The 24275-nt window shown below is 47.5% G+C and overlaps 1 protein-coding gene and 1 long non-coding RNA gene across 2 annotated transcripts in view; one reads left to right on the forward strand and one right to left on the reverse strand.

The window, feature by feature from the left end:
* Positions 1-490: 490 nt before the first annotated feature.
* The window catches only part of ARHGEF7 (Rho guanine nucleotide exchange factor 7), a 126448-nt gene continuing 102663 nt past the window's right edge, over positions 491-24275 (forward strand). Inside the window, 2 exon segments of the mRNA XM_038570061.1 lie at positions 491-524; positions 527-654. Coding sequence (XP_038425989.1) covers positions 491-524; positions 527-654 — 162 coding nt within the window.
* LOC111091720 lies at positions 4861-19522 on the reverse strand. The gene is made up of 3 exons (XR_005376612.1): positions 14551-19522; positions 12182-12300; positions 4861-5043 (listed from the first exon to the last, which is right to left on the reverse strand). It is a non-coding gene; the product is annotated as an uncharacterized LOC111091720 (long non-coding RNA).

Raw genomic sequence — 24275 nt, forward strand, 5'->3', positions numbered from 1 at the left:
GTGGGCGCGCGCGGCCGGGCGGGGCGGGCGGGGCGGGCGGGCCGGGGTCGGGCCCGGGGGCGGGCGGGCCGGGCCGGGGCGGGGCGGGGGCGCGCGGCGGGGCGCACGGCGGGCGGGCCCGAGCGCGGGGAGCGAGTGGGGCCGGCCGGCGCGGGGCCGCTCCAGCGCCGCGTCTTTTCTTCTCCTGGCGGTGATGTCATCGGCGGCGGCGGCTGGGAGCCGGGAGGCGGCGGCGGGGGCGGGGGCGGCGCCGGGCGGCCGCCGCAGGTTCATGTGCATCTCATGAAAAGGCACTTGACAGGCGGCCAGGACGCACGCGAGGGAGCGCGAGCCGGCCGGAGCGCGGCGCCGCCGGGGCCAATCGCCGGGCCGGCCTCTCCATGGGCGAGCCGGAGGGGGCGGGGGGCGCAGCCGGCCGGGCCGCGGCCGCTCCGAGGTGAACGGCGCCCGCACGGGCCCGCGGCGCGGGGAGGCCGGGCGCGCCGCCGCGATGAATTCCGCCGAGCAGACCGTTACGTGGCTCATCACCTGGGGGTGCTCGAGTCGCCCAAGAAGACCGTCTCGGACCCGGAGGGCTTCCTGCAGGCGTCTCTCAAGGACGGGGTGGTGCTCTGCAGGCTGCTGGAGCGCCTGCTGCCCGGGACCATCGAGAAAGTAAGTGCCGCCGGCCCGCGCCCGCGCCCGCGCCCGCGCCCCGGCCCCCGCCCCCGCGCCCGCGCCCGCGCCCCGGCCCCGCCCCCGCCCCCGCCCGCGCCCCGGCCCCGGCCCCCGCCCGCGCCCCCGCCCGCGCCCCCGCGGCGCCCAGGCCCCGCCGCCCGCCCCGCCGCCTCCCGGGGGGCGCGGACACGCGCGGGCGCGGGGGCGCGGGCGCCGGCACCTGGCGGCCGCGCGGGGCGCGGAGGAGCCCACGCGCCTCCTTTGTGCGCGGCCCCGGGAGCGCGGCCCGGGCGGGAGCTGGGCGCCATTGTGTGCGGGGCGGGGGCGGGGGCGGGGGGCGACGACCCCGGAGGCCGCGGAGGGCTCCGTGGCCCGAGCGCAGGACCGTGCGCGGCGCCGCGCGGCTTCCTCCCAGGCTTTGTTCCGGCAGCTCCCGGGGCTGCGGTTGGGGAGCTGCACCTCCGCCCGCCCGGCGCGGTGCCGCGCGTGTCCGAGATGCGGCGACCACAGCGAGGGCGGCCTGTAGCGCGCGCCGCCCCCTCCCCACCGAGCGCTCCGCGCGTCTCCGAGCCCGGGGACCCTCCAGGACCGGCGGAGTAGTCCAGACTTCCTTCCAGCCCCAGGCCTGGCTCCCAGCAGAATCCCCGGCCCCACGGACCCTGCCTCTCTCCCGCTGGCTGGTGGCTTCCCCGGGCCGAGCGTGAACCTTGACCCGCCTCTCTGTGAGTGATTAAAGTTTGCTTTCCTCTTACAGGGGCTCACAAAGCAGGGCCCAAGGCGGAGAGACGCTTTTAAAAACAATGCCTACTTGGATTTCAGAAACTGCAGTTTTATCCCGATTCTTTTTTTTTTTTTTTTGCCAATGCAGAATCTTAAGATCAACATTTACTTAAAAGGTGTTCAATGGAGAAGCTGAAGCACACCATAATTAGGAAAAAAAAAAAACAAAAACCAAAAACCAAAACCATTTTTTAAAAATGGATTCATACTGGCCCGAACGGCACCAGGACAGTTTGCTAATAAGATGTTAATTAGGTGACTTGGAAAAGTAAAACGTTTACTCTTCTAAGTTTGTGCATGGTTGGTGCTGCATTTTAAAGGTCGGAAAAGGTTTTATTTAACATAAATTTTGCATGCATATGAGTTTCAGGTATTTTTCTTACTTGGAACATATACAGGGAAACAGAATCTGCATTAGAGTGAAGAGCTGCCAGCTTGTCCAGGAAATAAAAATGTTGCTTATAAATGAACTTGATGCCACAATAAAATGATAATTTAAGAGAAAAATAAGGAGCCAAATCCAACTTGCAAGGCACTCAGAGTACTTTGTTGTCCTCTGGACATCAGGACCTCTGGTGATAAAAGGAAGACGTTGAGAACCAGTGACATATGCATGCACAGTTCACCAAAGCAGCCTTCTATAAATGCTGTTCCATGACCGACATGAAACTTTAAGAAATTTCAGATACTATCTGGATAAAAACGCATCACTATTAATGCGTGTTATCTGGTATATTAACTGCGTTCATTAGATTGGCAGACTTCAATAATCATTTTCTTGTACATTCTAGAAAGATTTGCTTTCAGAACTGGAGCATTCCCTCCATCCCTGAAAGGAGGAGAGGAATGAAGACAGTGTTTAGATTGCAAGGGCCAAACTGAAGCCCCACGGCCCCTGTGTCCCCCACCCTGCTGCCCCAACTGATTTGTTTACGACTGAGGCAGTCACAACACAGGTTTCACATCAGAGGCACACATAGGCAGAACTACTGATTCTCTGTGGTTCAAAGGTAGGTTTTTGGAGTAAAATATTAGCTAGTCTCTGCCTCTAAAAACCTGGGGTTTCAGGTGTTTCATGAGCTTTTGCATTTCTTAAGCAGAGGTATTTATTTGAGTGCTCACACCCAATGCCATGAGCCCCACAGCAGATGTGCCAGACAGCTTTTACTTGACTGTATGAATGGCTTTCTTTCCACAGGAGTGTTTGGAAACTTCACTGAATATTCATGTGAGTTGAAAGGGCCTTGATATTACCCCAGTTTGCCGCACGGACACACGGATGATGGGTTAATGTGGTGTAAGCAGCCCGCAACCTAACATTTGTAGATCTGCTGTTTAAAACAGACCATTAGGGTGGGGAAAGCACAGCATTAAGAGAAGTTTTGGGGTGGCTTGGGTTTCCCATGTGCCTCTTGTTAAGAAAACATGTGCTAATGTGTTGCATTATGTTCATTCGTTCCACTTTGGAACCAGTAAAAGGGCGGAGGACCATGAGGACATTTCATTTCGGTCCAGATTGTAAAAGTTTTGTCTTCGGGGATCCCCTTGATGCAGTCGGCTTTCCTAGGTTTGGGGCAGGGGCGGGGCATGGACTTGACACAAGCAGTTCAGGCGAGACCCTTTCCATTCTTGCTGACGACAAGTTCTCTGCTGAAGGGGAGACAACGTGGGGATTGCACGGTTTCCCCATCTTCGTGTATGAGGCTCAGGTGCTTTGATTTTGTCTGGGAACGACCAGAATGTGACCTGCTCACAGTTTAATCCCCCATCCCTCCTGTTGGGAGCACACAGAGGCCCCAGAATCCAGGGAGCCGCAACCCTGAGCTCGTGAATTCACACTTTAAACATTCTCTAGACTGTTTCATCAGGAGGGTGAAATCAAGATGTCGAAGTTTCAGAGGGCTGACCTCCAGTGATAGACACCCTAAAGTGATGGACGCCATGACATGCTGCTGTAGTTTTGTTCATGGACTTGCTTGGTTCAGCACGAGAAGCTCATAGAGCCTCGTTCTTTGTCCTTAGGTCCAGGGGGACAGAGCACACGCCGCTGGGTAAATGCTCCCCGGAGACACTCCCTCCATCCACATTTGTGGATCACAGTTGAAAGTCTTGCTACCCTTCTGGTCTTGCTCCATGTGTATGTGAGCATTTAGGTTGGGTTAAGCTGTCAGGCTGAGTGTCTGTCCTGGGGCCGTGATGGAGCCCCAGCCCGGCGGCTGCACCACAGACCTGGTCTCTCTCAGTTCTGGAGGTGCAGGTCTGGAATTGGGATACAGGCAGGGCTTTGGTCCCTTGGAAGGCATCAGGGAAGGGGGTCTAGCACTCACCCAGAGTCCCCACTGCGTTCCCTGCGGCCTCTGCTGTATCCAAACCTCCCCTTTTATAAGGACACTGTCATTGGGTTAGGGCCATCTGCCCCCAGTGTGACCTTAACAGGTGACATCTGCAGTGACATTGTTTCCAAATAAGGTCACATCCTGGGCTTCCAGGGTCAGGGCTTGAACATACAGATTCTGGGGGATACTGTCCAACCCATAATAGGTCATGTAATAAATTTGGACCCAGTCAACTTAGTAAGTCTGTACCGGCTTCAAGGGTGCCCAGATGCTCTAGGAGATGAAAGGACTAACAGGTTCTTTGGGGATTTGGTACAGGGGAAGTAGGAAAACTGGTAGGATGAGGCAGCAGGAAATCCAAAGTCAGAAAGTCAGCTCTTCGTGCAGAGGAGCAGGAACTAAGAAGTTTTGGGCAACCTGCTTTTGAGCAGCCCAGCATCTGACGATTTTTCTGATGTGGATTATAAGAATGTGGTTTGTATTTCCTCCGACTGTCATCTGGCAGCCCTAGGTGGTGATCTGCAGGCTTGCAGAAAATCAGTGCATTAGGACAGAACGTGGGAGGAAGCATGGCTTTCTCCTGATTGATTTGTGGCCTGCATTCTGATCAGTGCTAGGTCTTTTGGAGCTGGTTCAGGGAGAGAAGTGAAGTCAGTGGCCGCTGGACAGCAGTTCTGAGTGCCCACTGCAGGAAGTTTGCCTTTTCCTGGACCCTTTTCCCTGCAGGTGAGGCCAGCGATGGCAGTGTGGCGTGCTGGCATGGGTCTTGCTCCGAAGGCCCACTCCCTGTCACTGTTGGTAAATCCTTGTGGGTCGCCTGGTAAAGCACTCAGAAAAGTTACAGAACGCGTCATGTCCTGTGTTCCTAAGGAGTCTTCTTTAAACTTTACAAACGGAATGATGGGTTATATCCCATTCCTTCATATCCCATTCCTTTTAATGAGACGAAGCTTCCACAAGAGTTAGAATGTAATAATAAACATCTGCTTTCAAAGCACGAGGTTTTTGTTTTTTTTTTTTTTAATATTTTATTTATTTATTTAGGATAGTCACAGAGAGAGAGAGAGAGAGGCAGAGACACAGGCAGAGGGAGAAGCAGGCTCCACGCACCGGGAGCCTGATGTGGGATTCGATCCCGGGTCTCCAGGATCGCGCCCTGGGCCAAAGGCAGGCGCCAAACCGCTGCGCCACCCAGGGATCCCCAAAGCACGAGGTTTTAAAGTCTTGTCTCAGCCTCTCAGCAGGGCGATTCTTGCCTTGGGCTTTAGGCCTGGGGAAGAAGGAAACAAACTGCCTTTGCTGGCTCAAAGTAAAGCAGACAAACCTACATTCAGAGTGGGGGACGTAGAAAGGGATCTCCCGAGAGCCACCCGAGCACCAGTGCAGGGTTTATGCTGGCCTCACCCATGGGTACTCAGAGAGGGCTGACTTGGATTTGGGGAGCACTAGGGGAGCAAGATCACCTCCTGTCCCGGGGCAGCTGCTTCCCAGTCCCTGGGAGAGTCCTGCTGGTGCCGTCCCAGGACCCTGTTCTATTAATAGAAATATGCCCGCTGAGGCCTCCTGGCCTCCTTCCCCTGAGCACTGCCCACCTCTGGATACGTCTCTCTTAAAGGGGTAGGGCAAACCCGGAGCTGCCGGCAGTGTGCTGAGCTGCTTCTCTGTGGCGCTGCATGTCGCCTCCATCTCCCGGGTGAGAACACTGATGCTTGGCAGTCTGCCATGCCCACGTTGCTCAGTCGGCTCTCCGGGGCCAAAGAGTCCACCCCGGGTATGCTGAACACATAGATGTGTGCGTGTGTTTCTGTATGTATGATATGTATACTAGCATACACATAGTAGGAACCCAATAAATACATATTTTTACACAATCTATTTAAACATCCCCATCTCCTTGGCCTTTGGAGTACAGCAGACACAGCACTATCCCACAAAAACGGCTGAGAACTACCAGCCTGGTTCAGAAAACTTTTAAAATCCAGAGCTAAAGTAAGAAATATAAAAATAGCAGGAAATGAATTTTCCTAACCTAACTGGGAAGAAATGATGGAAGAAAAGGTCAGAATTCAGACCCAGGGGACCCAGGGCCAGCCCTCCCCCACCCTCCGTCTGCACACGGTGGTGTTCCAGGCCCTTTCCATGCATGAAGCCCTATAAAGTGAAACCCGAGCCTACCAGCGAGGCCCTCCGGCCCCTCTGAGCCAGCAGCTGTGTGCATTTGGCAGCTGCACTGGACCTGGCGCGCAAGAGAGGGTCCTGGAAGTCAAATTCAGTGGTCCCACCAGCCCACACAATGGTGGTCTGTCTGGGTGGGAAGGAAGGGGCTGCCAGCCCCCTAAGGTTGTTAGAATCTGCCCAGTAGTGAGAATAAGAAACTATTCCTGGATTTGAGTGGCCCTGAGGTTCAAATCCTGGCTTAGAGTTTTCCTGCCCACCGCAGGGAAAGTTTTCAGTGTCAATTCATAAAATACTAACACCTACTGTGTACTGAGGACCTACTCTGTACCCAATGCTTCACCAAACCCCTCATATGTATTTACCCCCTTAAATGACCCTATTGCCCCAAGAGCCCATCCCCTCCAGGCAGGTATCATTAATCTCATTTTTAGGTGGAAATTAAGACTCCGAGAAATTAGAGAAGTTGCCCAAGGTCACATAGCAAATGGATGACTCTCGAACACACGTGGGAACCACCCTGTTACAGGGGCTCTGGAAGGGCCCAGTGGGTCTTGGAGACAACCAACCCTCCTAGCCGCTGGCACAGCCCATGGCAGAGTTGACTGCCCAGAGGTACACCACGCCTTTGCCACCTCCTACCGACAATGACAAACACGCAGGCGATTCCAATCCAGAAGACTAGAGACGGCCCTCTGGAGACAGCATTAGCCACAGACACATGTATATCCGTACAAGTACAGCATGTTGCCTTCCATCTTAGTACAGATGGACACCAGTAAACCCAGAGTCAGGAAGGCCCTGAAGTCCCCCTGAGGACTATGAGATGCCACAGGGAGAGCTTCCCAGAATCCTTGTGGGGATCCTCCATGAGAGATGAGTGAGAAGGGGCAGAGGGTCAGGAGTCATGCAGAAGTGAGGGAGAAAGGCCATCACGGGCCACAGTGTTTACGAATAACTGAGGACAAGACCATTTTAAAGAAGGTATTGCTCACAAAAAATCATACTGCCACAACAAGACTTCGTGGCAGGAAACTGCAAATCCAAAGCAGACTTGGAACAGCAGAGTCCCATTTTCAGCTGAAGCAATTTAATATGAACTGGAAGAAGCCTAAATTGCTATATTTTGTTTGGTTCTGGATTACAAACACCTTGTTTGGAGATGATATTGAATATTATTGACTGGTTTCTAAAAAGCTGCTCCAAGTGTCATAAAAATTAAAGTTCTGTACAAAATAACACCTTCATTCTCCAGCCTGTACCTGTTATCTACTGCCACGGTGAGGCTGCATAACAAACAGCCATGAAACCTCAGCAGCGGGCAGAAGAAAGCATCTGTTTTTGTCCATGGGGCTACAGGTGAGCTAGGCAGTCCTTCGGGTCATGACTGATCTTGCCCATGCAGCATGGTCAGCTCTGCCCATCTCAGCTGGGCTCTCTCCAGTGGAGTCTAGGAGGCTTCTGCAAGGACCAAGGAGGCCAAGCTTGCTGCCGCATGCTCTCCAGTCCCATAGCACCTGGGGCCTGGGCTTGTCCACAGAATGGAGGCAGGTGTGAGACAGCACAGAAACACTCCAAGCCTCTTGAAGCCTCAGCCAGGTACTAGCACCTGCCATTGGCCAAAGCAAGTCAGGGCCAGCTTTGGACTCAAATAGTAAAAAAAAAACAGGCTCTATCTTTGGATGGAAAGAGCTAGCATGTCACTCTCCACAGGGCATGGCAACAGGGAAGAGTAAAGAACTAGGGCCACTTCTGTACTCTACCATGACCCTTCCCTAACTTGCTCTGTGCCCGTGGAGGCTGACCTCTGTGGAGGCTGATCTCTATGCATCATTGCCCCAGAGCTCTCCCCTAGCACACTCCTAACACCCCATTCGCGTACATGACAATGTGAGTGACCCTCCCTAGACTGTGCAGTCACAACTTACACAACCATATGCACCTGACTTCAATTAATTCATCTATAAAATGAAGAGTTTGGGCCAGATTCCTTCACACAGAGAATTCACAAATGCTTTACACTTAAGACCCATGGCTTCTCTTATGTTTATGAGGGACTTTTTAGTATCCATATGCAATTAGCAAATTCATTCAGAAGTCTTTTGTTAGGAACACTGATTTTCTGAAAAATCGAAAAGATTTTCATGCCGAAAGATTATGACTCTGTCACGTTACAGTGGTTTTGTTGGAGAATTAGAAGTTTCAGAGGAGCCTCCCCTGGACGAATCATCTCTGCTGGTAGCACTCTCGGACACCATCAGGATGCCTAGAATCTGATTCCAGGCCTTTATTTCTGGAGTAAACTCATTGTAATATTTTCTGTGGGGCTGAAGAGATTGCCTCATTCAGGCAATCGTAAACATTGGTGCTGGTAACAGATTTCTTCTCATGGAAACATGACATTTTCTGGTCACAGTTTTCCTGTTTGTTAATGCATTTTTGCTTCTTTTGAAAACACACTCTATAAATAGGATGTGGTCAAATTCTGGACAGGCTTGTGGTGAAGGCTAAGCTTCCAGAAAGTACCACAGAAGCCATATTTTTAAGTGACAAGAGACTGGACTGGAGTGTCTTCCACACTTGGTCAACTGGTGACAAATAGAGGAGGATCTAAGTTCATCTATCCCACCTTGGACTAAGGGCATTCATTTACTGAGTTTGAGTCCGAGTAACTACCATGGCAGCAATCCACAGTTGGTTCTTCAAATAATAACAGTAACTGTATTTTATTGCATGTGAGTCTTAAGCAGCTGTTTATGAATTGTTAAAATAGTATTCTGGGAGTGAGTGAGCTACTCACCTTACACAAAAATGCTTTTGTTGTTTGTAATGGAATGTCTGTCTACTTTAAGAAGTTAGAAAAATATGGGCAAATTAAACTCTAAGTAAGTAGTAGATGAAAGCAAATAATAAAGGACATAATGGGAATCAGCAAAATAACAGATTTACTAGAGAAAATCAACAAAACCAAAATCTGGTTATTTGAGGAATTCAATAAAATTGATAAACTTCTTAGACTGATCAGTGAAAAAAGAGAAGGACACAAATGGCCAATATGAGGAATCACTACGGATTCTCTAGATGCTAAAAAGATAACAATTGGATAGTATGAACATTGTTATTATGCCAGTCACTTCTGCAGCATAGACAAGATGTACAGTTTCCATGGAAGACACGTTCAAGAGGAAATGAATGACCTTACTAACCCCACATCTATGAAAAAATTTACAGTAGTTATAAAGCTTCTCATAGAGAAGATTCCAGGCCACATGGCCTCACTGGTGAATTTTACCAAACAATTAAGGACTTATATCCAGGATACATAAGGAATTCTCAACACTCAATAATGAGGAAGCAGAGAACCTAATTTAAAAAATGGACAAATGGGGCAGCCCGGTGGCTCAGCGGTTTAGCGCCGCCTTCGGCCCAGGGCATGATCCTGGAGTCACAGGATCGAGTCCCACGTCAGGCTCCCTGCATGGAGCCTGCTTCTCCCTCTGCCTGTGTCTCTGCCTCTCTCTCTCTCCTCTCTGTGTATTCTCATGAATAAATAAATAAAATCTTTAAAATAAATGAAAAAAGGACAAATGGCTTGAGCGGACATGTCACCAAAGAAGGTACACAAGTGACAAGCATGGGAAAGATGCTAGGTGGCACTAGTTATGAGGGAAGTGCAAACTGAAACTGAAGTGCATGCTACTCCTGCACACCTGCTAGAATAGTTAGAATGGTCCTACCACGTGTTGATGAGGACCTTGGGGAATCTGGAGCCCCCTTCCACTGCTGGTGGGAGTGGAAAACTGTGCAACCACTCTGGAAAGCGGCTTGTCGGTTCCTTGAACTATTAAGAATCTACCAAGTGGCTTAGCCATTCCCTTCTTTCCTTTTAAAGATTTTATTCATTTATTTGTTTGAGAAAGAGAGAGGGAGTGAGCGTGAGTTGGGGGCAGGTGGCAGAGGGAGAGAAAAACCTCAGGCCAACTCCCCGCTGATCACAGAGCCCCACATGACCCTGAGATCATGACCTGAGCCGAAATCAAGAGTTGGATGCTTAACCCACTGAGCCACCCAGGTGCCCCTTAGGCACTCCATTTCTAAGTATTTACTCAAAGAAACGGAAATATGCCCTTACCAAGTCTTGTGCACAAATGTTCATAGCAACTTTGTTTTTTTAAAATTTATTTTCTACAGGTTTATTTTTGATAACTACAAACTGGATACAACCCAAATGTTTTTTGCTGGTGAATGGATGAAGAGTGGTCTATCCGTACTATCCAGTACTATGCAATAAAAGTGAATACTCTTAAGAGGGATGAGAATTATGTTGAGTAAAGAAGTTAGGCAAAACAGTACACATTGTATGACTCTGTACATAAAATTCTAGAAAATGCAGCATGGTCTACAGTGATAGGAGGTACATTAGTGCTTAGGAAGCACAAGGAGACTTTGGGGATGAAGGAGCATTCGTCCTGATTCTGGGGATGGTTTCACAATGGTGCACGTGTCATAATTTGTCAAATTGTACCCTTCAAATATGAGCATAGGACGTCTGTTATATCTCACTCTTATATGGCAGTATTCACCCTGTGTGTAATAAGGTTTTGTTGTGTGTGTAGTGGAGCTTTAGTTCATTCTTTTGGCAGTCCCCTACTTTTGAACCTGATTGTGAATTCAGAAAACATGTATAGAATTTTTACATATAAAGGTAAATAGTGTACTTCCAGAGGGCTCATTTGTTGCTGTATTTGTTTTCTCATCAAATCTGCGTTGGGTATCTACTGCATGGTTTATTATGCTGGGCTCTGGAGATTCAGTGATTAGTAGTATAGATTTGCAGACCATCTAGCGGGGAAAGTAACATTAAAGAAGTCGTGTGAATTTGTTTTATAAATTGAGATACATGCTCTGGGGGTAAGGAAAGGTTTTAGCAGAGGATCCTGGTTTATACTTGGCAGGTAGGTCAGGTGATGTCTTGGGAAGACTCTTCTCTGGAAGTGGTACTTGAGCTGAGTGCTGATGGATGAGTGGGCTGGAATTAAGGGGAGGAGTTGGGAAAGGCCTGGGTGGCCACAGTGCTGGCCAAGGCAGAGACAAGCACTGACCAGGCAGCGCAGGGTCTTAAAGGTTTTGACATTTTCCAGTCATAAAGGGAAGAATGACATGGTTACAGATTTGAAAACAATACTGCAGGCACGGTGGGGAAACAGACTGGATGTGGCCTGTGGTGGAGGGAGAGGTGAATATGAAGCTCTTACTCTTGCCTGATTGAGCTGTTGGGAACTGAGTTCCAGGTGGGGTTCAGGAGACCCAGGGCAGGCACAGCAGCTCTGAGCCCCACTGCCTCCAGGGTGCTGGTTACACACAGGGTAGATGGGGTGTTTCAGAGGTGAGAGGGACCTGAGGTAAGGGTGAGGAGTTGGAGCTCCAAAAGGAGAATGGGCTGGAATATAAATTTGGGAGTCATGAGGGAGAGAGAAAGAGAAAGAGAGAGAGAGAGAGAGAGAGAGAGAGATGAATTGGAGTGTGGGGCAGTGGTGAGCTTCCTAGCACCAGCCTTGGGGAGTTGGACAGGGACAGCTGGGCAGCACTGCAAAGGAGGAACCTGGCAGCAGGTGGTGAGGTCAGGAGGGAGCCTGGTGACCGGAAGCCAGGGGAAGAGCACAGCCAGTATGCAGCAGGGGTGAGAGAGCATGCCTCAGAGGACCAGAAGGATCTGGCGGTGTGCAGGGAGGATGGGGCATGGTCCTTCCTTGTTCCCCGGCAGTAGGCACACACAGACTCTGCTGGGCAAGCCGGCTGAGTGTACACCTTGTCGATGGCCGCTGAGCCAGGGTGCCTGTGTGGAGTGGTGAGGGCGAGGGTGGCTCTGGACAGAGGGGAGCAGGGGATGTTGGAGGCAGAGCTGAGTCAGTGAGGCTGGATTCAGTGAGGGCGCCCTGGGTGCGTGGATGCACAGCAGTGGTTCAGGGCTGAGCGGGATGTTATGGTGCTCATCAACCCTCTTCAGAGTCTGGCAAGTGTAAGTTGACCTTAGCAAGGGGAAGCTGACCTTGAGCTGGCTTTGCCTAAAAAAGGATTCTAGAAAACTGTTCTTTCCCATGGTTTCAGGGTAATACAACTGCCACATTTCCCCCTTCAATTCCTACATATTTTACCGGGTGTTCGTGTAAGTCCAGTGAGTGAGTAGAAGCTGAAGAGCTGTCACTCTGAGCAATGCTGAGGCTTCCTCTTACCTTAAATGTATTAACGTCTGGTCTGTAATCCACCCCCTCCATCCATTTCACAAGGAACTGCTGGAAGCCACCTGTTCTCTGCCACGTCTGTGTTGCAGCTGACCTTTGAAAGTCCAGATCTGATGAGTTAAGGCATTTTAGGGATGTCAGTATGTCATTTTTGAGAACATTCATGTGCAAGTTGAGGACTGTCTGTATTATAAGGTTATAAAGTTATGAATATACATGTCTCTTGGGCTTTGCTTTCTTTTTTTTATAATAAATTTATTTTTTATTGGTGTTCAATTTGCCAACATACAGAATAACACCCAGTGCTCATCCCGCCAAGTGCCCCCTCAGTGCCTGTCACCCATTCACCCCCACCCCCTGCCCTCCTCCCCTTCCACCACCCCTAGTTCGTTTCCCAGAGTTAGGAGTCTTTATGTTCTGTCTCCCTTTCTGATATTTCCCACACACTTCTTCTCCCTTCCCTTATATTCCCTTTCACTATTATTTATATTTTTGCTTTCTCTTATTTGGAAACCACTCACAATTTGTTACAAGTCATAATAAAATGCAGGGAAAAAGATAAAAGTAAGTAAATGCTATGCAGAGGGAATATTGTTCCTAAATAACCATGATAAATATAAGCAATGTCTAGATTTTGGGCACTAATTTCCCAATGCAAAGCAATAAAACACCCACTTTTCAGGTCTGTCTCCATGTGTGGGAGAAGCAAGCCCACTGGTTATTTTTTTTCTCCTTGATCCTTTATCTTTGAGAGGCTGTTGGGGGAGTGTTCCTGGGAGCAGGGCTGGGGGTGTTGAGGCAAGGGGTGTGGCATACACACACACAGGCTCCCTCATTGAGGAGCTTCTGGGCTGAGAGTTCCTGGATCGGACTGGTTTTCTTCTCTTACAGCTGGAGGTAGCACAGCTGCCCAACACCGATTCTTGTCCATTATGTACAAAATGTTAGTGAGCATGTGTATTTCAGGTTGTCTCCAAGTAATGGTGGGCTTCCCATCATTTGTGCCTTTGGTTTAGGTGGCTGTGTGGGTCTTCTGTTTGAGGGTCATCAGACTCAGCGGATGGCTTGTGAAGATGGATGGCTGGGCTTCACCCCAGAGTTCTGATTTCGTAGGTCTGGGTGGGTGATGAGAATTTGCACTTCTGATGGGTTCTCAGGTTATTCTGATGCTGCTGGTCCAGGAGACCACATATGAGAACTGCTGACAGCCTTCTGAGCTCATCAGCCCAGCAACACCATAATCTGGATCAGCCAGATTGCATGCATGGCCCTTTAAGAAGACAGGAGGCCAAGTGTGATTACCTGGGGGCTTCCACAGGTGAGCACTGCACTCGCCTACGTTGGCCACCCCCTCATGCTTGGTGCCTTTAAGTTCAGGACAGAACAGATCCCATGCTGCTTTCCTATGGGCTTTTGAAATGTGGAGGTAGAGAGGTTGGAAAGATATCCTGCCTTGGGTTGGAAAGGGCAGTTGGAATTTACTTCAAAAATGGGACTCATCACCTGTTTCTGTGCATCTAGAAAATTCTTGTGTAAAGCAGAAGAGAAACAGTCTCTCTGAAGAGAGTGAGCTCAGGAGGTCTATATGAGTTCTGATGAATGCCTTACTTAAATTGAGGCGCTTAGGGAGACATCCTTGAAATATTTGCATTAGGGTTGGGAGGAGCTGTGGCTGAACAGGATGCCAAGTCATTAAAAACTATGGAGAGAGATGGAGACACTTCAGGCAGGGTTTCTCTGTAACACAGGCTTTTAAGGGAAAAGTAAGTCACCGTGTTGTTGGGCTGTGGGGTTAGAGAATGGCCTCTGGGAGGAGTCTGGGATGCTAGAACAAAACATGGCTGTGCAGAACCGTTCTTTAGTGAGGGTTCAGCTGAGCTGTGACTTGTGATGCTGCTTCTAAGGGGTGCTGGGTCTGTGGTCTTTTAGCTGGGGACCCTTTGTTCTTTGAAGGTCTGGAGGAGTCTGTGCGGCTCACACTGGCCTTAAACCAACACCAAGAAGACCTGCCTCAATTTCATTCCAATTATGCTTTTCAGGTAAGTAGCCAATGAATCATTTGGTTACTGAATATGGAGAAAATGGTGACAATTTCTGACAACCTCCCCCACCCCAAGTCTGGCCACAGGGAGCTCCTTTCCCATGAGCCACGGCTGAGGTGGCCTTTAGTGACCGTTTCTCCTTCCAGGAAGTGATGTTAGAATCACTGACAAATGTTTTCAAGTAGCCATCCTAAAAAGGCCTCAAACAGCAATGACAAATTCTCTTGAAACAAATTAAAACATAGGAAATTTCAGCAAAGAAATAGGACTTCTAAAAAAGAAATAAGTGGAAGTTACAGAAATAAAAACTAGACTCACTGGACAGGCAGAGGAGATGCCAGAGGGCAGAAGCAGTGAATAGCAGGCCCCCTTGCTGGAGTTTGCTGAGCCTGAACTGCGGAAACTGCCTGAAGGGACACAAGAGGGCCACTCTCTCAGCGTGTCACAGACACAGGAGGCTGCGCCACACAGGCAGCAAGATAGTCACAGCTGCAGGTGGGCGGCTGCCGGCGTTCATGCCTGTCCCTCCCCTCTGTCTACTGCGTGAGCCTCTGTCCCTTCCTCCCTGAAATGTCGGAATCACACGAGGTCTTTGGTGGCTTTTTTTGGCTCCTTTGTGATACTTAGGAAACTAATATAAGGCAACCCTATTAAACATATGGGTCTTGTGGATGGCTGCTTGAAGTGCTGGGTGATGGGAGCCTGCAGAGGCCTGAGAAAGCATGCCAGCTGGTTAGGGGGAACCCAACATGTAGCCAGCGATTTTCCTTAGTGATAGAGATGAAAGCTGAAACCTGAGTGCTGGCTCTCAGCAGTTCCCGGCAGCTCCTGGCTACCTGATGTCCTGATACACACAGGAGAAAATGGAGCCCAGGATGCTGAATGTGGGCAGCCCTGGATGGAGGGGGCTGGCAGCTGTCCCTAGGCTGAGCTGGCATTTGCAGGATGCACCTGTCGATCTTGACAGAAAGGGTTAAGGTTAAGACTTACAGTAAAACCCAAGATTGTCTTTCATTTCTCTGTATCGCTTTGGCTGTAGTGATTATACTTCCAAGTGTTTTTTATTTTTATTTTATTTTTAAAAAATATTTTATTTACGTATTCATAAGAGACACAGGCAGAGGGAAAAGCAGGCTCCATGCAGGGAGCCCGACGTGGGACTCGATCCTGGGACTCCGGGATCACACCCTGGGTCAAAGGCAGACATTCAAATGATGAGCCACCCCTGTGTCCCATCAAGTGTTTTTTTTTTTTTTTAGAATAGTACCTGTCTCAAATATTTGATTCTCATACTTGACAGTGATACTACTTTTATATTTTAGGTGCTCTGTCAGCATTGTTCAACTTCACTTTTACTGAACAAATAATACACTGATTGCTTGTATCTACCAGGTGTTGACATTTTTCCCCGGACAGACTGAATACTTTGCATCTGCAGCCTCTTTCCTAATGCAGGACACAAGTAGATTACATAGCATGTTAGACCATGTAAGTGCTCTGGAGAGAAGGAACAGGAAGAGGAGGAATGGGAATGCCAGCAGCTAGGCAATGTTGCCATTTTATATCTGATAGTTAGGGCAGACGTTACTGAGAAGTGGCATTTAAATAAAGACTCCATGAATCTTTTTTTTTTAATTTTTATTTATTTATGATAGTCACAGAGAGAGAGAGAGAGGCAGAGACACAGGCAGAGGGAGAAGCAGGCTCCATGCACCGGGAGCCTGATGTGGGATTCGATCCCGGGACTCCAGGATCGCGCCCTGGGCCAAAGGCAGGCACCAAACTGCTGCGCCACCCAGGGATCCCCAGACTCCATGAATCTGAGCAAAGGAATGACGTGAATGTCTGGGAGATGGGATTTCAGGCAAGGGGAATAGCCTGTGCAAAGGCCCTGAGGTAAGAGCCTTCCTGGCAAGTTCTGGACACAGCAGAGATCATTGTGAAATAGAGGAGAGTAGCTGGCTGATGAGTTCAAGGAGGGAACAAGAGAGCAGATTGTGCAGGGCTTGCTTAGCCATCACAGGGACTCTGACTTCAAAAAAATTAAGAAGCTTTATTTTCTAGAGTAGTTTAGGTTTCCAGAAAACTGGGCAGAAAGTACAGAGAATTCCCACCTACCCCCTCTTTCCCCTATTAACATTGTCATTAGCGCGGTATACTTGTCACCATTGAACCGATACTGATACATTATTAACTAAAGTCCACAGTATATATTAGGGTTCGCTTTGTTGTGTACCCTATGGGTTTGGACAAATGTATAATGACATGTATCCACCATTACAGTGTCATACAGAGTGGTTCCACTGCCCTGAAAATCTTCCGTGCTTGTCTGTTCATTCTGCCAGCCCCTGGCAACCACTGATCTTACTGTCTCCATAGTTGTGCCTTTTCCAGAATGCCATATAGTTGAAATCATACAGGATGTAGCCTCTTCAGATCGGCTGCTGTCCCTTAGAAATATGCATTTAAGTTTCCTCCATGTCTTCTTATGGCTTAACAGATCATTTCTTTTTTATCTCTGGTTTCCCACTGTCTGGATGCACCTCAGTTTATTTACACATTCACTACTGCAGGTCATCTTGATTACATCCAGGTTTTGGCAAATAAAGCTGCTGTAGACATTTGTGTTCAGGTTTTTGCAAGGATGTGTTTTCAGCTCTTGGGTTGAAGCACCAAAGGAGCAAGATTGCTGGATCGTATGGTATGAATATGTTAAGTTTGGTAAGAAACCACCAAATTGTTGGCGCCATTTTGCATCCCCACCAGGATTGAATGAGAGTTCTTGTTGTGCCACATCCTCACCAGCAAATGGTGTTGGATTCTGGCCATTTTAATAGGTGTGTAGTGGTTTCTCCTTGTTTTAATTTTCAGTTCTCTGATGATATATGATATGGAGCATGTTTTCATATGCTTACTTGCCATCTATATATCTTCTTTGGCAAGGAGTCTGTTCAGGTCTTTTGCCCATTTTTAAGTTGGGCTGTTTGTTTTATTATTGTTGAGTTTTAGGAATGCTTTGTATATTTCGGGTACAAGTCCTTGATTGTATATGTCTTATGTAAATACTTTCTCTTAGTCTATGGCTTGTCTTCCATTCTTCTCTAGGACTTTGGTTTTACTGAGGAAACTGGGAACTTTTGGGGTTTTGAGCAGAGGAGTCATGTGACAGGCAAATTATAAATATGCAGGGAGATATTCCAGTTATAGTAATACAGAAGAAATAGAATTCCTGAGTATACATTGGCAGCCCTATATCTTTAACTAACGAAGGTCAGTTTTTCTAAGTGAGTTTTTGAAAATGTATTTCCTATCTATAGACACAACTCATTCACAGCTGCTGCCCATATACCGATACTTAAATGTTTCAGAAGAAAACTTAATGATCTGTTTATCATGTTTTTATTATTCGCAGTTAACAGGAAATTCTGAACTGGCTGCAGAGTTCTGAGAGCATTCCAGGTGTGGGTTCTCTTTCCCCAGGCGTTTCCCACTAGGGAGGGTCTCAACTGCTATTTATAGAGAGACGCTCACCAGCACAGGTCCTCAGCTGTCTTCTATCCCTTTAGTCAGATTGCTTCCTCTGATGAAGGCTCCGTTTAGCTTCCCAGGCTCCAAAATCATCTGGTTTTCTCCACATGCCTCTAACCTCCCACACGCTATCACGTCGATTAAAATAGAGCACATTCTCAGGTGGTCACTGTCCAGTGTTCTGACTCTGAAGCTTTAACTTGCCTTGGGTGCAGCTTCTCAAGCAGTTTGAAAATGGAAGATTCCTTAGCTGGGAGAGAAGGGCACAAGGCAGTGAACTGCTCTGTAGCTCCTACCATGGTGCTTGGGTTTTGCTGCGCAGATAGGGGCATTCAGAAGCTCCTTCAGAAGCTAGGATGAGTAGCCAAGGTAAAACAAATGGGGAACAGCAGGGAAAAACTTAAAAGTCCTCTGAGACATCTGAGAATACGGATTTATACAGTGGAATGCCATTGGTGGCTGCAGGGATGGGAGAGGACATTCTAGGTTGAGGTGTCTTGGTCCAAGGTAGGGTGTTGGGGTGAGGCAAGGAGCAAACGTGTAAGACCAAGCTGCCCATTCGGAGAGCAGAATGCATGGCTTCTCTCTCGGTGGGGGTGGTGGTGGTGGTGGGAACACAGATGGGATTCCTCCTGTCCTGGCAGGTTTTCAGCCCTACTTGCTGCACTGATACCACAAGCATATACAGCAAGTACCCACTTTGGGTTTATTTAGCACATTTCCACCAGGGACCACAGACCTTCTCCATAGGCTTTTCCATGAGGAAACAGTCCCCACTGAGGGACAACAATAAAAGGTATCACCACTATAGCCAACCATTCTGAAATGTGTTCAATAAGAGGGGAAATGGATTCCAAGGGTCAGAAACAACATAGAAATGAAGCTTAAGAAAAAAGCAAGCAGTGGTTCAGGTTTGCAAAATGCTGTGCCACCATTCATGGGTTGTTTTCAGTAGTTCACAGGCATGGGGAATGAGAAAAAAAGATAATTCTATATGAACCACTGAAAACTGTAGATAAGAAAAATTTCTGACAAGGCCCAGTTTGAGTTTTTTAATGAATTTGTTCCTGTTTTCCTGCATTAAGATCCTTCAAAGGCATACCAAATGGCATCTGCTTACACAATGTAATGAGACATGCAATTAACAATGGCCCGTACACGCACCCCAGCTTCTCTGGGGTCCAAATCACAGCCAGGGAGAGCATGTGCTCTTTGGCAGATTGCTCTTACCTGACAACTAATGCACACCTGCCTATCTTGATCTAACATCACAGAGGGAAGAAAATACAACTTCAGTGGAGAAATTTATTCTAGGTTATCTGATTAATGTTTTATGTTCATATTTTTTAAAATCCATTTTTGGCATTGGCATGAAGTTTGGATGGTTTCCACCATCTCTGAGGTCTAAAAATGTGCTTCTGGAGTTTGTGGGAAGAAAGCCTCTGGGGACACATGAGTTAATTTAAGCCGTACAGTCTTGCTGGTCCTCTCTTGACATGCCACATGTCTTGGATATATGAATTTAGTTTGGGAACTGGAGGTTTTGCACATTCATATTTGGCTTTGCCTTTTATTTTGGCTGGTTCCACACTAGTGGAATACATTTTATTTTTTCCCAAATGATTGTAGCATCTGTACAAGAATTGGGCTTTGGGATATGTTGAAGGAGGAGAGCAAAAGAAGAATATACTTTATTAAAGGCTTATTTTTTTTTTTTCTTCAGTAAGCTACTTCTAATCCTAGGCTATACCTTTTGGGGAGATAATTTACTTATCTGGCATTTAGCAACGGATTCCTTAACTTCTCCTGGATGCTTCATTTGTTTTCTAGTGGGTTTGGAGGAAGATGCCTTGTAGACTGCCAAGTGAGCTCTCTCGACCTATATTTTCACTCCATTGAACATCATTCACAGTAGAATGAGTGCAGAGTGCTGTTGAAGAGCATAATCCCTGATCAGGAGGCAGCTGCAGTCTAACTATAATAAAACAGAGGTTATATTAAAACAGGTAATTAGAAATCAGAGGAATTACGAAGTGCTCATTAAGGTGACCTTAGGATTTTAACCATAGCATTGTACCTCCACATGGGTGTGAGGGAGGTTCTACAAGGACCCCAGCCCACTGGCAGCTGGGCTCTCTGAGGACTGTTTTGTAAGGGGGAAGGCATCTTGGCCTGAGGAGAACACTAGATTGGAGTGTTCTTCTTCCTCTTCTTTTAAAACATGTGTCTATTAATAATACTTACATGAGGTATAAAATTCACAGGGCACAAACAAGTATAAAGTGGAAAGCAAGTTTCCCTTCTTCCCTTGCCCACCAGGCCCTTGTTCCTTTTGCTAAAGGCAACCTCTGTTAAAAGTATCTGGCATGAGCTTCTAGAGAAATTTCATGCATTTCTAAGCACCTATGCAAATTTCTTCCTTTTTTTTTTTTTACACTGAAGGTAGCATGTTATGCATATGTTTCCCGTGTTCCTTTCCCCACTTAGTTATACTTAGTTATACTAACTAGGAGTCATAATAGATCAGTCATTAAAAGCTGCTGCCTTTTTAAAGGCTCTGGTGGGTGGTGCTCTGTTTGTGGAGGTACAGTGCTGTAATTGACTTAATCCTCTCTCTGAGTTATTTCCCATCTGTTTCTGTGACACTCTGTTCTATTTTTAACTGTACCACCAGGAAGTTCATTAGGTTAGGGTCCCAGCAGCAAACAGATAGCACACTAAGCAGAGGTGGTTCAAGAGTTTAATGAAGAAGGTATTGACAAAGTGTGGGCAGGGGTAAGGACAGCCAGTAAGACACGTGGAGGCACTTCCAGAAGCCATGACTTCCCCTAAGCCTGAAGGGAACAGTGAGGGGAGTGGGTTACTGGAGCTGGTGGGAGGTCCTGACAGGAGCTGTGGTCTGCAGTCAAGACACACAGCCAGTGGTATGTTGGTAAAGGTTTAACAGTGGGTTCCCTGTGGTGAGGAGCCCTGATTTGTAGTGTCTGCCGATTTCTGTGGTGTAAATACTTGCACCACGGATGATGCCAGCTACCAATGAGGTGTTTCTGAATATAGAGCTAGGGTAGGGAGCATGTGTGGTCAGTTCTTGGAAGCAGTTCCAGCACATCACTGTGGCAGCTGCCACCGGATTCCTGCTAGGGCTTCCAATTGGCTGAACCCCCTAGGAGTGGGAGTAGGGGAGCCTAGTTGCTGTAGCCCTCAGAGGTCTGCCTCCTGGTGCAGGCTGGTGAAGTATGCAGGTTGCATACATTTAGGGAGGTTATTTCTCCATAGTCCCTGTTTCCTCTTCTAGGTTCTCTGACCCTTTCTATGTTAACATCGTCTCCATGAGTTTAGTAACCTAAGCAGGTAGTATGCTGACTGTTTAATCAGAGACATTTTAGGCTCCTGCACTCAGGGAGCTTGAGTCTAACAGGGGAGATAAGATGTGCACAAGTAAGTCTGGCTACAGGGTGGGGGTTGCATACAGAATCACGGATGTTCAGAGGAAGTGATTCTCTGTAGCTGTGGTGATGAGGCTGTTGATAGCAGAAACCTTTGTTCCTGTGGTTGGGAATTTGATTTCCCAATGCGGGAAAAACAGGGAACATTTCTTCATTAATTATTCAGTTGACTTCTGCCACTAAGTAGGATCCTGGTACCATCAGCATCTTCTGTGAATGTCAGAAGTCCACATCCTTGGGTTCCACCGCAGACCTACTGATTAGACTCTGGCAGGGCATAGTAATGTAACTCTGGGTGTTCTGGTGCACGTCTGTGTTTGAGAAACACCGAGTTACAGCACCCGTGTTCCAAATGTGGCTGAAAATCAGTCAGATGAGGGGATTTCAGAGTCCCAACTTCTGAACTGTACTCAAACTACTCAATCAGAATCTCTGGGAATGGCAATCCTGGGCAGTTAGGTGTTTCCCAGAGTATACTCTAGGAGTTTTCTGTATCCTGGATCTTAATCTTTGCAGTGCGCTGGACCTGTTTGAATTAGTTGCCTTGCTAGAAGTGCCTGTTCTTTCTCATGAAGTTTTGTAAACTCAGACTCTCTAAGCACTTGTGGTGAAGGCAGCTAGTTGCCTCAGCTGGCATGTTGCTTGGACCAAGAATGGCCAGCTGACAGGACACTGCATGTTCCCATGTTCCTAGCATGCAGTGAGTAGTAGAGAGGAGTTGAGAAGGGGTAAACTGGACAGCTGTGGAGGTCTCTGAAGTATGACCATAACATTGCTGTGATGTAGTTTATTGCAAAGTCTCAGAACTCCTGACACATCCTTTATCAAATATTGAATACAAAAGTTGTCATCTCAAAGGAAAGTCACTATACCTTTTAAAGGAGTTCATGCCCAGTTGCACAGCTTGTACACTGTCTATCTTTTGACTGATTAGAGTTCTTGATGGAAAAGCCTGGAGTTAATTACTGTGAGAAATTTGGACAGTATTTCTACAGAGTGAATTGGGCTATTGTTGGTCATTGGAAGGTGGCCACTGGAGAGAGGAACTGTTGTCTCTGGGTTGTGGAGGCATTAGTGATTATATGTAAAGCTGCTGTTTTTTGATGGAGGGGGAGGGAGAGAAACTCCAGCAGGCTCCACACCCAGTGCAAAGCCTGATGTGGGGCTCAGTCTACAACCCTGAGATCATGACCTGAGCCAAAAATAAGAGTTGGAAGCCTAACTGAACCACCCAGGCACCTGGTGCACATTCTCATACACAGCTTTTTGTGGATGTGTTTTCATCTCTCTAAGGTAAATACCTAGGGGTGGAATTGCCTGGGGCTTCGGTTGTTTAACTTCTTGAGAAATTGCCAATTTTCCAAGAATATGCCTTCACACTCCCACCAGTCAGGTATTGGGCGCCAATGGCCTTCCATCCTTGCCAACACTTGATAGTGTCTGTCTTCTATCTATTCTGGTGGGTATGTAGTATTACCTGTGGTTTTAATCTGAATTTACCTGATGACTTGTTCATGTGCTCACTATCACTCATATAGCTTCTTTACTGAGGTGTGCAGGAGGACTGGGGAATATCTTCTTTTGCATCATTTCTGATTTAGTTCTTCCCCTGCAGTCTAACCCATGACCTCAGCTGTCCTTGGTTACTCACAGTCCTTGAAAACACCACTGGCTTCTCAAATGTCACACCTTTGAAAATGCAGTTACATTTGCCTCTACTGTTTCAGTTCTAACTCAGATGTCCCTGTTTTTTTTTTTTTTTTAAGATTTTATTTATTTATTCATGACACACACACACACACACAGAAGCAGAGACACAGAGGGAGAAGCAGGCCCCATGCATTAGTCTGATGTGGGACTCAATTCCGGGACTCCAGGATCACGTCCTGGGTTGAAGGCAGGCGCTAAATCACTGAGCCACCCAGGGATCCCTTCAGATGTTCTTTTTGTTGGTTAAACCTCTGGCCCTCCCCTATGTCCACAGTATTTATGCTTCTTTTCTCTGTGCTTCTATGGTCCACTTGCCATATGTTGTGTGAGATTCTTCCCTGCCTCACTGAGGGCAGGGGCCTTGTTTCTCTTCTTTGCAGTTACAGTGCTTATCAAGTGATCTGGCATGAAGCCTAGGTCTAGTATTGTTGAATTAATTTATTATCCTCCCAACAACTCTGAGAGAAAGGCTAAGCCTTAAACTGGGGATAAGTGTGTAGATCCAGAGGGGTTGAGTGACTTGTCCAAGGTCAGCATGTATGTTACAGGGTTAGGTGGTTCTTACTATAGAGTTTTGACTCTTTTACATTACAGTCTTCCATACAAGTATGTTGTTTGAGGTACAGCATTCTTAGAATGAACTAGTTCCATGCACCCATGTGCATGCATGTGGAGACTTTTAAAGGAGTTCATGTCCAGTTGCAGCTTGTACATGTGCTCACCTGTAACTGACCTATCTTGAGAATGTGCCTGAGATCAGGGAAGTCAACAAGCTCATGGAGCTGTCCCAACACCCCCTTCTCCTGCTTCATGTAAAAAGGCAGATCGTTCACTCACTTATCTCCAAGGCACACTGCTGCAAGATGGAAGACCTCCTGGCTGCGTAAGTAACAGAGACCTATGGTGTTGAGAAGTGAATGGCTCTAATGTCTGGAATTCTGCAGCCCAGGGGCTGCTTCTTGCTTGCTTTCATAGAGACTGCAGGAGACTCTAATCAGGCTGTTAACTGATGCTTTCAAAATTTTACTTATGATCAATTATACCTGGACTTAGGCTGCATAATTCAGAAGGCATAAAATGACAAAACTCCTTCCATTTCTTATTTTTAGGAATGAGGTTTCTCAGTGTTTACATAAAAAAACCCCAAGACAAGAATAGAATTAATGCTGGACTATGTTTCTTTCTAGCAGTAAGTGATAGTTGTCCATGAGTAAATAAGCTAATTAAAAAAACAAACAAACCTCTCTATATCTCACTAAGATACACATTTCCAGATAAGGTTTTACATTTTACATTTGGTAATTTTCCTTAAAAGCTTTAAAGAATTGTTCCCATCCTTTGTGTACTCTTAATAGTGTG

Source organism: Canis lupus, chromosome 22 (genome assembly GCF_011100685.1).
Source record: "Canis lupus familiaris isolate Mischka breed German Shepherd chromosome 22, alternate assembly UU_Cfam_GSD_1.0, whole genome shotgun sequence".
In the NCBI taxonomy this organism is placed as follows: domain Eukaryota; kingdom Metazoa; phylum Chordata; class Mammalia; order Carnivora; family Canidae; genus Canis; species Canis lupus.